We start from the raw sequence: 15,045 nt of genomic DNA on the forward strand, positions 1-15,045 counted from the left end.
GAGATTTTCAAATAAATTGCACTCCTCACATTCTAAAGGGGGGTTTCATACTAAATGGTTTCTGCAGTAAAATCATTTTACTTAGGTTTATAGTATCAGCTGTATTACTGAAGCAGTTGAAGAAAAAAACCCTGGATACCAACAATGAACGCGGTGAAATAACATATTCCCCAATTATTTATTTTTAAAAATGGCGGCGGCATTGGGATTCTCCTCCCGAGGAAGCATTACTTAACAGAAATCAGACTGACCTGAAAGAAATGGACAAGATAACCAGCAGAAGGGGAAGATCCTGCCCAATCAATACAACACTTTGGGGTTATTCACAAAAGGGAAATTTTGAAGGAGAGTTGTGGTTATACGCCTTTATCGCCTCCATTCATCATGAACAGCCAACACCAGCACGTTTCCAGTGTGAAGGGCTGAGAAGTCTGAAGAAATTTAACAGACTTAAATACACATATAACAGAGACTACAGAGCTGCCAAGCTTCTCCGGCAGCAGAAGCTCACTGAGGTTGGACCTGCATGTTGTACAGTAAAGTTAGGGGGTTTAAACTACAACTCCTCTAACTCTCTCTTTAGTGAATAAACCCGATTGTTCTTTTTTTCACCCAAACCTATTTTTTATGTTTATAGCACATTACTTTGCACTATTTTACTGCAGCTCATGCCAGACCAATTCTGCCAAAGTAGTATGTATGTGTAATCTTCATTATGCAGAGTGAACATGTATAATTAGAAACAAGTCTTAAGAGGGACCAAAAAGGCCCTTCCCAAAGCCATTTTTATTTAGGCTACATTGTATTCAGTGTTTGCTGAACATGTAAACTGTAGCTCGGCACGGGATACCAGTCTGTGAATGAACAGTATGGATTTTCACCAGTATACAATTAAGCAAGGAGCAATTATCACCAAAGACCAAATAGGATGTGCGTCTTAAAGCACATATAATAAAAATTGATTTCTCCCACATCCCGATTCAATTTGAACAGCTGTGTAGAAAGCTCTTAAAATTTTCCCTGGCCTTCTCCAGGAACGAACATGTGAAATGTGAAATAAAACTTCATCCCCCGTTACCCAAAGGAAAGCTGAAAGGATTATTGCATGGTCCCAACATTAATGTCATTCTTTTAATTTAACAAAAGACACTCATACATCCAATCATGTTTGAAAAGCATTAATGAATATAAGCAAATAATTTAAAGGTAATTGTGTTACTCACACATTTGGGATAATAGTTCAGAAGGGAATCAGCAGCAGTTGTACTTAATATGGGGGGCAAATTTATATTTACAGAACTGCCAGACAGAAACCTATGGTCCCCTGGCTGAGAATGAATATATTTACTGTTAGAATCATGATAAAAACCTTGGCATTCCAGATGGATAAGTAACTGGGAATAACGAAGGGGTTTTAAACAAATCAGAAATGATGTCATTAAGTCACATTAGTTGAAATGATTTGCAGAACTCTGACAGCGATTAAACCAGATCCGCATCACCAGGTTTTCTAGAACTGACAGAGTTCCTCTCAGAATCTCCAAATACCGAATGGATACATTAAAGAGATAAAGTGTTAAGTATGACTGGCTTGAACATGGATATTTACAGTACTATGGAGACTGCTATTATAAAATGTAAATTCTCTTAAGATATCCCAATCCCTTATCTACAGACGCTGTATGAAGAACTGAAGCTTTCACTTCTCCATCTGTTCTGTTGCTGCTGATCTTCTGGTTTGTAGCAGAGTCTGTGATGTGTCAGTCATCAATGGAAAGCGTACAGTAGCAGCAAGATAGTGCAAATGCCAATAACAGAGCCCAGAATGAGTGAATCCCGACGCTTCCTCAGATTAATCCTTTGGATGAGACTGTTAACAGCAGGAAAACGATCTGTGGGCACAGTTGTTAAGGTTTGTAACACAGTAATGCATGATAACATTACACAGTAGCAGGGAAACCTTTCTGGAGTTTCTATAAAAAGAGTACTATGTAAGAGTACATGGTACAGCAGTGTCAAAAAACAAATCTTGCACATACAAAAGGTGCTGGACTTGCCGTAATTATAACCAATGGAATCCCTGCTCATCAAGTCTACCACTGGAGGTTTGTAAAGTTGCATGGTTAATGCATTATGATACTTATACAATTTACACTTGTAACTCAAGAACACACTCCTATCATGTCCGGGCAGCCAGCACACGCTAGAACCTGGGCATGATAGGAGTGTGATTACAGGCTCCCTATGCCACCCCCCCCCCACACACACACACTCATACATTCCCTTAATCACACATATTGCTAATACACCCTCCCCCAACCCCTTACCTGAACTGCAGATCTCTCACTCGCAGACTACTGCAGGGGCCCTGCTGCTTCCTCTCGAACAACTTTTCTGGCCGTGTCCCCAGGGGAAGAAGGAACGAAGCAGAGTCACGTGATGTACATTCACGTGACTCTGCTGGGTTCCTGCTTTTCTTGGCCAAGATGCTGCTTGCACACTGTGCGACCAACGCGCAGGTAAGCAGCCCAGCCCCTGCGGACGATTATTTTCGGCCATTTTTTATTTCGGCATTTTGCCGATAATGCCATTTTCCGCCACCTATATATTGTGCATCCCTAATACACACACACATATATTTATATATACACACACATACACACACTTTTTTGCTTTGCTTATAGTTCATAAACATAAACCCCTATCTCTTTCAGTATATTTGCAGAGTACCACAGCGGTTTCCTTTTTTTCTTTTCTTCTTCCTAACACATTTAATGCAATGTTCAGCGGCCTTTAGCAGAACATCTCAGATATTTCCATTTCTCCTGGACTCCATTTTAAACCACCCAGACCATCAAATACTCACCTACATATTTTTCCATTTTAGAAAGATCTGCCTTTCGAAAATAGAAATCCTTTGTTTTAGTGTGGTGCAAAGCACGCTGATAGACTTCTACAGTGACATCAGAAATCAGGTTTCCATTTACAAGTACTAAATCTGGCACAGTCTCCTTCATTGTTGACTCTTCTACCAATTGACAAGAAAACACTCTCTGTATTAATTTAGGATGCTCCTACTACTAGTTGATCCATCTGTTTGGTTTGTTCAGTCTACATCAGGGCGATTTAAGTCCCCTATAACAATAATCTCACATTCAACATCTTAGCTATTTCTTTTATATAGTTATACTTATTCTATATATCACAAAAATGCAAAAGGAGAATAATCTAGAATCTAGTCTTGCATAAAGGGCAACCCTCTTGCTTTTCTGCCTTCTCTATCCTTTCTTTATAAAAACCACCCTGATTATTTGCTCATTGTACCAAGTCTGTCACTAAATCCACATTCTCAACAATTACCAAAGTTTGGGTATCTTATTCCGTAAACTGGGGGCATTTGAGCACATCACTCTAAAACTAGTGCTTTCTAACCTGTGTCACACAGATATTTCTTAATTCAATGGTGTAGGGGCAAGTAATGTTATTCTGTAGCATCCCATTGACCCCCTCCAGTAGTTTAAATGCTTGTTAATACAACCATTGGAAAGCTCAATAAAAAAGTATGTTCCTTTGGCAGAAAGATACAATCCATCTTTCGTTATATACTTCCTCTTTAGTGGTTCTGGAAATAAGTCACAATCCCTGTTTTAAATATAAATAAAGCAAATTCCCTAACCATGAATTAAATTCCCTATTTTGCTGCCTCTCACTATCCTATTTCCTACACACAGAGGTTTATCCTTTGAAAAGTATACTGTGGATTCCACTTGCTGGAGTTCCTTACCTAGTTTACTGGAAACATCTGATATCACACTGACCTCCTTACATGACAAATCATTTGTCCCTGAATGCATCCAACTCTCCACCCTGTTTTTAAAACATCTACCGTATTTGCTCAATTATAAGACGACCCTGATTATAAGACGACCCCCCAAAATCTGAATATTAACTTATGGAAAAAAGAAAAAGCCTGAATATAAGATGACCCTGTAGGAAAAAAGTTTTACCAGTAAATGTTAGTTCATGTAAACTATGTGAACAATTGTTTGTTAATAAAAGCTATGATTGAGAAAAATATTTTGTTTTTATTTCCTTTTTTTCAACCTGCCCCCCCAGTTATGCACATCTGCCCCATGCCTTATACCCCATATATGCCACTGTGCCCCATGATATGCCTTTTAACCCTCTAAATGCCACTGTGCCCCATGATATGCCTTTTTACCCCCTATGTGCCACTCTGCCTCCAGAAATGCCTTATACCCCTATATGCCACTCTGGCATTTAGGGGGTTAAAAGGCATATTATGGGGCAGAGTGGCATAAAAGGGAGGTAAAAGGCATTTCAGGAGGCAGAGTGGCATTAAAGGGGTTAAAAGGCATTTCACAGAGCACTCTGCCTCCAGAAATGCCTTACACCCCCCATTTAACACTCCCCCTCCCTCCTCCAAACTTACCGGTGCTTCTGAGTTGGGGGGGGGGGCGCATACCACAGGAGGATCCAGTTCCCTGCATCTGAGTCCCCCGTGCTTAGTCCGGGCTGCGTGTAGAGCTCTACGCGATACAATCGCGTAGAGCTCTACACGCTGCCCGGACTAAGCGCCGGGGACTCAGAAGCACCGGTAAGTTGGAGGGGGGGGCATAACACAGGAGGATGCAGGACCCCTGCATCCTCCTGTGTTATGACCCCCCTCCAACACAGGAGGATCCAGGTCCCCTGCATCGCTGCGGGGGATCTGGATCTTAGTCTCATAATCAGACCTATTTGAGGTCTGATTATAAGACGACCCTGATTATAAGACGAGGGGTATTTTTCAGAGCATTTGCTCTGGAAAAAACCTCGTCTTATATTCGAGCAAATACGGTATATTTCTGTCTCTGTGAGCAGTAGATTGACGATGACACATGACATGGTTTCACCCAACACCAAATGCTTCCTCTCACAGCAGTTTTCTCTTCTTACCTTTTTACCAGTAGATGTAGTCTTGGTTAATTATGTTGCTGGGTATGGGGTCTGAGAACCTCCACATTGGGAAATGTGCTAACATTGAGGCTGGATTCTGAAAGGGCAGCCATTGAACGATGAGCAGACACAGACTGTGGGACATGCTTTAATGTGCATTCTTCCAAAACTTTCCATGAGTTTGAAGCTGCAGCATTGCTGCTGAAGTCCTTGGCCGGGCAATTGTTGGTGCTGACTGGTTGCCTGAAGCAGCTAATCAGCGGCTGGAAAGCTCTCCAACAGAAACTGGAATTCTTTCCACGTATGCGAGTCGGAACAGACCCCCACTAGCAGCTTTTGTTGGGTCAGCACTGGAGCTGACAGGCGCTACGTGTATCATGGGCTCGGAAATGTGCCTGATCTAACATCTGCACAGAAAACATAGTGGGATTCTGCAAAATCTGGGGGGCATAAAATCTTAAAGGGCCGTTACAATATGCATTAGAGTACATAGGACTGCTGGAGTGCCCCTTTAATTATTTTTGAACACGCCTGATTACATTACTCTGTATCTGGACATCCTCCAAGTTTGCTCAAGAGTCAAACTAAAGCAATTATCTATTACAGCGATGATAATACTTTCCGTGCACAAGATATTTCAAGTGCACTCAGTCACAACACCATCAAGGCATCCTTAATAGATAATCATTTCGGGAACTCACCCCACACTTTGCAAACTTCAGGAGACTTCACCACCATTTGTCTAGAAATGGCATGTGTCATCTGGCTGATAGAAGAGGTGTAATACAAACCATAATATAATTATTATACAAATAAAATAGAATTTCAACCCGCATACAAAATCCCGCATCTTTGGGAGAATGTCATCTTCCAAATAACACAGATATATAACATAGAGCCTCAAACATGACAATTACAAGGAAGGATACTGGCCAAGGTGTTCATCCTGCTCTGTATAGATTTAAGTATTCCTCTCTGCGATGTCATATTTTCTTTTGTTGCCATTGCAATACTGCAAAATAAAGAATTGAGAACATACTTAGAATCAATTTGTTCCTTTTGCTACTAAACATTTGTGATGCATTGCTGGCTACTTTTGAAAATCATCACTGTGAAGCATTCTTTGATTTGTATTGAGCCAACTCATATAGCAGGATCATTCGAAACCACAAACTTTCTCACATAAAATCTTTTATATCATTGCTACAAAGACTAAAAAACAAAAGCAAATTAATTAGACATTTAGCAAGCAGGTTACGAGGTCACTCGGCCATTCACTACTCCAACCGAGCAAACTTTATACAGTTGATGCACAACACGTCTTAGGAATTTATTTACTAAACTGTGAGGTTTTGTTAGCTAAAACATATCAAACTGCCAGCCTAATGCCTAATTATTCCAGATTTTGGTAATCAATAAGAAAAACCTTATACCTCCCTGTTATTATTTCGCTATCATGGATATTAGAACAAGCAAGCAGTAAATCATCCCATTCCTCCCTGCCCGTATGTATGTATGTATGTGTGTGTGTGTGTGTGTGTGTGTGTGTGTGTGTGTGTGTATATATATATATATATATATATATATATATATATATATATATATATATATATATATATATATATATATATATATATATATATATATATATATATATATATATATATATATATATGTTACTGTGTGGTGCTGGCAGGGGATTGCTGAGAAAGACAAGGGAATTCCAAGTCGTTTTTTTCTGCAAGGACACAGGAAAAAAAACACGCATGGCGACTGATTTATGTCACTGCAAAGCAGTATTTAATTCTGCATTTTACAACTCTGCTGAGCGCTGGAACAGTAACACCGAGCACGTGCACAGCTGGAGGCAGAGAGTCTGAGCCGACAAACCTAAGCCTTTACAATCGGTTTTCCAAAACATCACTTCTGTGTCGATGAGGACAGGGCTACATGCAGCCCTTCAGGAGATGAAAAGCTTCATTGACACTCAAGTAACTCTTACAGTGCCAGAGAGATAACTGCTACCTGACATGCACTCACCATTCTTTCCAATACTAATTATCCCATCTCAATGGAAACGCCTCAATAAACCACCTTCAGGAGAATCGGTAGTGAAGAAAGGCTTGTTATATTATCAGAAGGAAAAAAAACAGACTTGGGGCTTATCTTCTTGAGTAATGAAAAGACACTCATGTTTTTAATGGTTAACAATCCAAAATATCTTTAACATGTTTGTTTCACGGGGCCCCCCCGTCTCCCATTTTTATAGTACAATAGAAAAGATTGCAACTTTTAACAATATTAAGCGGCCCCGTGTCAATAGATATTAAATCAAAAGATAAATATTGGCGTGGTAGGTTTAATTCTTCATTTCATAATATTTAGAACACCGAATATTCACTGAAACAAAAACATAAAATAGAGACATGACTTTTACTGCAACAAATAAAGGTCTGTTTAATATTCTGTTTATATTGCATACACCTGAAAATAAGAATATAAATAAAATAAAAAATAGGATTTTATCAGAGAGAAAAAGGACAGAAAAGCCCCAAATGTGTCAAGAGTAGACAAGAATGACCTATATGAAAATTCTTCGTGAAGCCTTCTACTGGCCAGCATTTATATGCAATTGAGATGGACGCGTCTTCCTCGTACTCATTACCTTCACAAACATTGAAGATGAACAGGTCTGCCCGGCTGAGATGCAGAGTGCTGCCGCTGTGTTATGCAAAGAATACCCCAGAGACATAATTATCAAACCTCATTAGGAATAGATCCTGGGAGTGAGAGCTTTTAACATCTGAAAAGCACAGCTCAATAAGTGAGAGAGGCAAATGTTAGCAGCTTTCAAGATTTTACATTAGGGAAAGGGATAGCTTTACATTCTGGAAGGGAAAAAAATGTGTAACTTCACATCAAAAAGGAATTAGTGAAGAAAGGGATGTGCTTTGTGCAGTTTGAGAATGGACCAGCGTAGAGAAGCATCCCTAATCAGCTCAGGCTTAGATGGAGCCGGATAACAGCAATGCCCAAAAGGAATTCTTGGATTTTGAAAATATGTTGACTACTCTTTGTTTTTTGAATTATAAGGTTACATACAATGACTTGCTGTTAAATGGTCTTACGACAGATGTCCTCTTCCCTTGAGTCAAAGCCCTGCTGATGATAAATATGGGAGTCGATGGCTCAATCTTTCATCTTTTAAGATGTTAGACACTACGTATATAGAACTTTGTTGACAGATGCAACACAGGCTGCCTTTAAGATTCTAATGCATACGCAGCACAATTGTTGACAACTGAGTGGTGTCAGATAATTCTTGATCTGTACCATAAAAGTCAATTTTTTTTTATTTTGATCTCACTTCAGGGCACCCTGACAGTATAAAGTATCAGAGAAAGAGCATATCTTGTGTTGCACGTGTCAGAGATTAAGCACTCAGTCTACATTCTGGACAGAAAGCAAACTGTGCAACTGGATTAAGAGTTCATTAGTCCCAAAACAGGTTATGCTCCCTTGTGTTTAGCCCATTTGCAACCAATGACTTACGTCACCAGGTACATCATGAAAAGATGCCCCTACAGCACCAATTATGTCAAAAATAGTCACCTGGCACTAAAGCAACAAGTTAACAGCAGATCCCCTGCACTTCTGTGCATGTGTGCACCTCTCCAGCCAATCACAGGCACGGATATTGTCACATGACAAAGGCAGTGCTTAGTAGAAGCATTTCTAAACACTCATCTACAGACACCAGACAAGCCATGGTGCTGCCACAACCACAAGGGATTCTGGGTAGGTGCATGCAAATAAGCTCAACAATGATCACCTTTTGCCTCTATATCCACTTTACACATGGATCCCTTGAGAGTAATTGCCTGCTGTAAAAGACAGCCTTTAGACAAAACTCGGGTTGCAGTAGCCAGATCACCACTGCCTCGCTTCTTCTCGCTGTGACTGGGAGTTTATATTTTGTCATTAGGGTGGTTACTTTTTATTTATTTTTTTGGAAACTTGGAAGTAATGGTTTCCAAAGTTATATATTCACATTTACACTAGCTGTGTGTAGTTTATATACCAGCAAAACTGCCTTAGATATATGATTATATATAGATATCTATAAGATAAATGGTTTTAAAAAGCCCTACTTGTCCCAAAAAGAAAGAGGGAAATAAAGTTTGAAAAAGACATGACAAAAACACAGCGATTTCCCTGGTTCTCGAGTGGGACATTTGAGCCATCACATGCACTATGTATGAGGTCAGAGAATATTAATAAAATCTGTAGGTGTTGTAACAAAGCATGATGCTTTTGTGTGTGTGTTTTGGTGCAAACAGATTTCCCTGGGAGTTTCCTTTGCAGGTTTATGTCGTTACTGGCACTCCTCGGGGGGACTGCTGAGCATCGTTAACATGTTTACTCTCTGGAATAATTAGCAATCTGAACTGTTTGCGTCTTCAAACAAAAAAAAGTTACTCTACCTGTTATAACAAGAGGTTGTGATATGCTATGGAAGGCTTTTAGATCTATAAATCATTTAAGCTATTAGGGAAGCTTCCGCTCACTTATGAGTTTCATGAAGCAAACATTCCCCACAGAGGCAGAAACGTACCAAAAATCCTATATAGCAAGCAATCATCTTTTATTGGTTCATGTGTAATGACTTCTGTACATCCAAACAGAGTTCAATTATACTTTAAACAAAGGAATGCAATAGATCCACAAGTCAAGCTTTGTTATGCTTACTCTGGGTTTATTGCAAAGATATCGGTTTTAATAGCATTTAAATTTAGTGTTTCCAGGATTGCTGTAAAAATGTAATTTTTGTGAACTCTTCCAGGAAAAAGGAGTGTATTTTTGCTAGTACTGGGATGCTGACATCTAGCTGAAACTGGTAATAAGACATTATTTATGTTTTATTGAGCAGAATATATCTTGATGATGGGTCAAACTTAAGCCCACTGTCATAAGATTCTGAGCTCCTCCATGCTCTGTGTGATAGACCAAGGTTTCCCCAACACTCAAATGGGCATAGATGGACTGTTCAGCGAGATTAATCAGCAAGAAAAGTATCTTGCATCTTCCGTGATAATAGCATGATGTATATGTAGCACAATATAGACAGCATGAACATAATTGTCAGTCTGATATAAAGCTGAAATGTCACCCTTAATTTATGGCCTATTATGGAGTAGGAAAGAAGGATATTTAACATGGTTAATTCTTTCATCTTTAAAACTATTACAAAAGTATTCCCTAAAATTATTTGTTTCACTTTCACCCCAAATTTTTTTTCCAAATTATTATTATTTATTGTTTTATATAGCGCCATCAAATCCCGTAGCGCTGGTGAGGAGGGCCCTGCTCAAACGAGCTTACAGTCTAGAGGGATTTAAGGTGTATTACACAATAGGTAAAAGTGCCGTTGTTAGGGATAGACCAGCCACACTAGTATTGCAGGAGAGGGACTAGGAAAGTGAGGGAGGACTTTTTCAAAATAGGAGTAATAGTAGCATGCTTGAAGGACGATGGGACAGATCCAGTAGTGAGGGAGAGGTTGAAGATATGAGTTAGAGTAGGGACAAGGGTAGATGAAAGACTGGGTGAGATGGGAAGGGATGTGGTCAAGGGGGCATGTGGCTGGACAAGAGGAAAGAAGAAGAAGAGCATGTACATTACTCTTCAGTGACAGCAGAGAAATTGGTTAATGTAGTGAAGGGAGAAGAGGTCACTGGGTGGGGGGCGCATAGTCAGAGGGAGGTGACTGTGCAGATATGTCATCTTTGATAGTTTGAATTTTATTATTGAAGAATGTGGCAAAGTCAGATGCATTAAGGTTAGTGTAAGGGGTAGTAGGGTCAAAGAAGGGAACTGAAAGTATTAAAGAGCCGTTTAGGGTTGTGAGACAGGGAGGAGATGAGGGAGGTGAAGTAGGTTTCTTTAGCAAGGCTGAGAGCAGAGTAGTAGGAACGAAGCATTAATTTATAGCGCAGAAAGTCAGACATGGAATGAGACTTTACAGTCGTGTGCCAGGGTTGGAAGCGTGAACATCGTGAGGAGCGAGTAGTAACTGATGCTACATGCTCAAGTGCAGATATGAGAGTGGAGTTATAGACAGAGGTAGCATTGTTAAGGCATGACATGTTTGAGAGAGGAGAGGGAGTAAATTGATTGAGAAGTTCTGAAGGTTAATAGAGCTGAGATGTCTGTTAGGCGGGGTTGGGGTGCAAGGGAGCGAGTATGAGGCAAGATTAGAGAGCAGGAAAGGAAGTGGTGGTCAGAGAGGGGGAATTAGGAATGTTAGTGAGAGAGCACATGCTAGAAAAAATAAGGTCCAGGGTGTTATCATCATGAGTAGGGGAGTTAATATGTTGTTGGAGATCAAATTAGAAGGTAATAGAAAGAAATTTTGAAGCCATGGGACTCAATAGGGTGTCAACTGGGATGATGAAATCCCCAAGGACAACAGAAGGAACATCAGAGGACAGGAAGATAGGAAGCCATGAGAAGTGATCAAGAAAGATGTTAGCCGGGCCAAGGGGGAGATATATAACAGCAATGCATACGGAGATGGGATGAAATAGTCGGATAGCATGGACTTCAAATGAGGAGAAAGAGTGATGGGGCAGAGGGAATAGGTTAAAAAGTACAAGTAGGGGAGAGTAGGAAGCTACCCCTCCACCCTTCTGGTCATCAGATCTGGGAGTGTGAGTGAGGTGTAGGCTACCATAGGAGAGAGCAGCAGGAGAAGCAGCGTTAGAAGAGGTTAGCCAGATTTCAGCTGGAGCGAGAAGGTGTAAGGGACTAGAGGCAAAGTGGTCATGTAGGGCTGTTAGTTTGTTACAGACAGAACGTGCATTCCAGAGTGCAAAGGTAAATGGGGGTTAGGAAGAGCGGCAGGGTACGTGGACAAGATTATTGAGGTTTCTGGAATGTTGACTGGGAGAGGATGAGGAAGAGAGCACCAAAAGGAGACCCAGGGTTTGGGGAGCAAACTAGAAGAAGTAGAAGAGAGAGTGAGAGGAGATAGGACTTGTGTGAGTGGAGAGATTTCTGGGGGTGAGGGGAGGTGGGGGAAAGAGAGCATGTGAAGTTGAGAAGTGCTTGGGATGAGAGAAGGGGAGAAGAGAGTAATGATGGTGACTGAATCTGAATAATAAAATGGTTTTAAAGTGGCATACCATGTAGAAAGCAGAAGAAAAGGCAAAAAAAAGAATGACAAGTCTTACCTTATAGTTTCTTCTATGAGACGATCAGAACTACAGAGATATAAAAATAAATACAAGATATTAATGGGTTTCAGAACAAGCAGTTAACATTTAGACGTCATTAGCAAACTGTAAATGATCTTTAGGTACATTGATACATTTGTTACGCCAATGAATGTAGATATCCATTGCGCGGATACAAACTTAGCCCTATACAATGAACATAGGGACCCTGATACCACTCCGGTTAATCCGAGAATGGCGCACGCTGATCACGTGGTAAACTCAGATACTTCATTTTAGCCTATGCTCTAAAGCATAAGTGGCTGCTTTCTGTATAAAGGCTTTAGCGATACAGAGATCTCGGCAAGTACAAAGACATTATCTCCCACAACTAAAGTTGGTGAAGCAATTTCCCCATCGTACTACTGGGAACATAACGAGCGCGGATAATGTGTTAAGTGTTTCATTATCAGCTGCAGTAACGGCACTCAAGCTGAGTGACACAAACGCTAGCGAACAAGATGGCTACTTTTGGGGAAAAAAATGACACTCCTAATATAAGCAAATATTTACACCCGCAACACAGTTATTTTTTTATAAGGGATCCTAAACATTTTATGTAAGTAGTTATGTGCAACTAATCTAATAAACATCTGCATTTTGATTTATCTAAACACAACAATCAAAAAGGTAATTGCTAAGGAAAAAAGAAAAGTGGTAATAGCATACATTTCACCATTAATCATGTGGGATTTATGCACGTACATAAACACACAATCAATTCAAGGAAGAAGCTAAAGCAGTCATGTTGTATGAGAATTGTGAGCTGGGACAATCCTTGGGGGGGGGGAGTGGTAAGAGAAAAAGGGGTCCAAAATAGGGGAAGACGAGGGATACAGATTAATAAAATCAGGAACATGAATGAAGACAAACTTAATTAATTGTGAAATTAGGACCAATGGATAATTTTGGTCATGAGGTATGGTATCACAGGGGGCTTATAATGGAAGTGAACTACTAATTTCACAATTATTTCCAGAAAGGGTTTGAGTATTGATGAGCAATGGGAATGATGGTTTTTAAAGCTACAATTTATTATAAAAAGCCTTTCTGTAAACAAAAGTAAGCACATGCTGTAAACAAAATAAAGGAGTTGAAAAGACCCTCCTGAGAACGCTGGCTCCACTTGCAGGTTGAATACAGGTTCTGCATTCAGCTATGCAAGTCAATGGAGCCTTCTAATTACAATGTAATTAGTGAAATAAATTAAGTTAACACGGGGGGGGGTGGCCACACATCTAATTTCCAATTAGAAAAATGCACACTTCTCAAATGTGGATTTTTAGCCCCCCAAACAACCCGACAAACCCATGCATGTGGGGTATCACTGTACTCATGAGATGTTGCGGAACACATATTGGGGTGTTGTGTGTGACATATACCAGGAGCTGTAAATTCATATCTAAAGTACAATGTGTGTGGGGAAAAATACACAAATCGTGGATTCAGAAAAACTTAATATAGAGCACATTTAAATATTACAGCACCAATTTAGACAAGACAGAAAGAAAAAAAGAGGGAATGAGCGTATTTGCCCATAATATCTTTATATTTCTAACTTACGTATATGTATTTTTTTCCTTTTGTTTCTATCTTTTGTTTCTTATTGCAAGGACTTAATCACTCCAGGTTTCGAGTAGTTTAACCCATTTGTCCCATAATAATCTTCTTTTGGTAGAGGTTGTAAAAGAATTACTTAACCGTTTCTCCATTGATAGTTGATATGACAGTTGATTTTTATATTGTGTCCATGAACCTAGGTCTGTTGTTTTCCATGAACGAGCGATAATCAGCTTGGCTGCCACCAAACAGTGTATTGCTATGATTTTGGTAGAAGCTACTATTTCATCCCAGTTCACAAGTAAAAGGGCTATCTCTGGGGTGTACCTGATTGTTCTGCCACTTAGATGTTTTATGCTATCAAATGCACGTTTCCAAATTGGCTTGAGTTTTTCTCAACCCCACCATTTTATGTAGGTAGGTGCCCTTAGCTTGGTTACATCTCCAGCACCCTTCTGGATAGTCTGGAAATATGTTATTTAATCTGGCACCATATACCATTTATTAATAACTTTTTATTGTGTCTCGGAACAATTTAGGCAATGGATAGCCTTTGTTGTTAAGTGGAAAGACTTGCCCCATTCTTCTTGAGAAATTTTACAGCCCAATTCCAGTTCCCACTGCGAGACAGCTTTAACGACTACCTGTTTAGCTATAGTCGTAATAACTTTCATCGCTTTAACTAATGGTTTGTTGGTACTATGATAGTTCACAAGTCCTTCTAATAAATTAATGGTATCAGAACTGGTAATAGTACAATGGGTTGTCAAAGCTGGACTGGATCATTTTCAGCCAACTATCCGGCACTTTTAAAAGGTACCATTTGAAATAAATAAGACCATTTGGGAATGATATAGGCTTGAATTGTGTAAATCCTCCCCCACCATGAGATTTCTTCCATTCTTTGCTCTTTTAACCATAAATTTGTTTGTCTTAATAAGCACATAAAATTTGTTTCCATAGTTCTACCCGCTTTGCTGGTTAAATCTATTCCCAGATAGTTTATGCACTTATTTGCCCATTTAAATCTAAATCTATTTTTTCTCTCTTCTCTATGTGTTTTCTTTACATTTAGCGAAATTGTTTTGGACTTGTTTAACTTATAATTGGACACCGCGCTGAATTTATCTATCTCCATCATTAGTTCACCAAGGGAAGCAATTGGTTCTGTCAAGGTGATCATTAGCTTTTATAGATGAGTAAAAGATTTTTCCAGTAAAAGTCTGAAAAAGTCCTTTTTTCAAAAACATTT

At 39.6% G+C, this 15,045-nt stretch overlaps 1 protein-coding gene across 2 annotated transcripts in view; it reads right to left on the reverse strand.

Moving 5' to 3' along the window:
* Window positions 1-1,117: 1,117 nt before the first annotated feature.
* The window catches only part of GOSR1 (golgi SNAP receptor complex member 1), a 31,185-nt gene continuing 17,257 nt past the window's right edge, over window positions 1,118-15,045 (reverse strand). For both annotated transcript variants that reach the window (XM_053457026.1, XM_053457025.1), the window contains exons 7-9: window positions 12,192-12,221; window positions 5,889-5,971; window positions 1,118-1,892 (exon numbers count right to left, since the gene is read on the reverse strand). In XM_053457026.1, coding sequence (XP_053313001.1) covers window positions 1,768-1,892; window positions 5,889-5,971; window positions 12,192-12,221 — 238 coding nt within the window. In that variant the 3' untranslated portion in view covers window positions 1,118-1,767. The remainder of the gene's footprint in view (window positions 1,893-5,888; window positions 5,972-12,191; window positions 12,222-15,045) is intronic.

Source organism: Spea bombifrons, chromosome 2, assembly GCF_027358695.1.
Source record: "Spea bombifrons isolate aSpeBom1 chromosome 2, aSpeBom1.2.pri, whole genome shotgun sequence".
Classification (NCBI taxonomy): Eukaryota; Metazoa; Chordata; class Amphibia; order Anura; family Pelobatidae; genus Spea; species Spea bombifrons.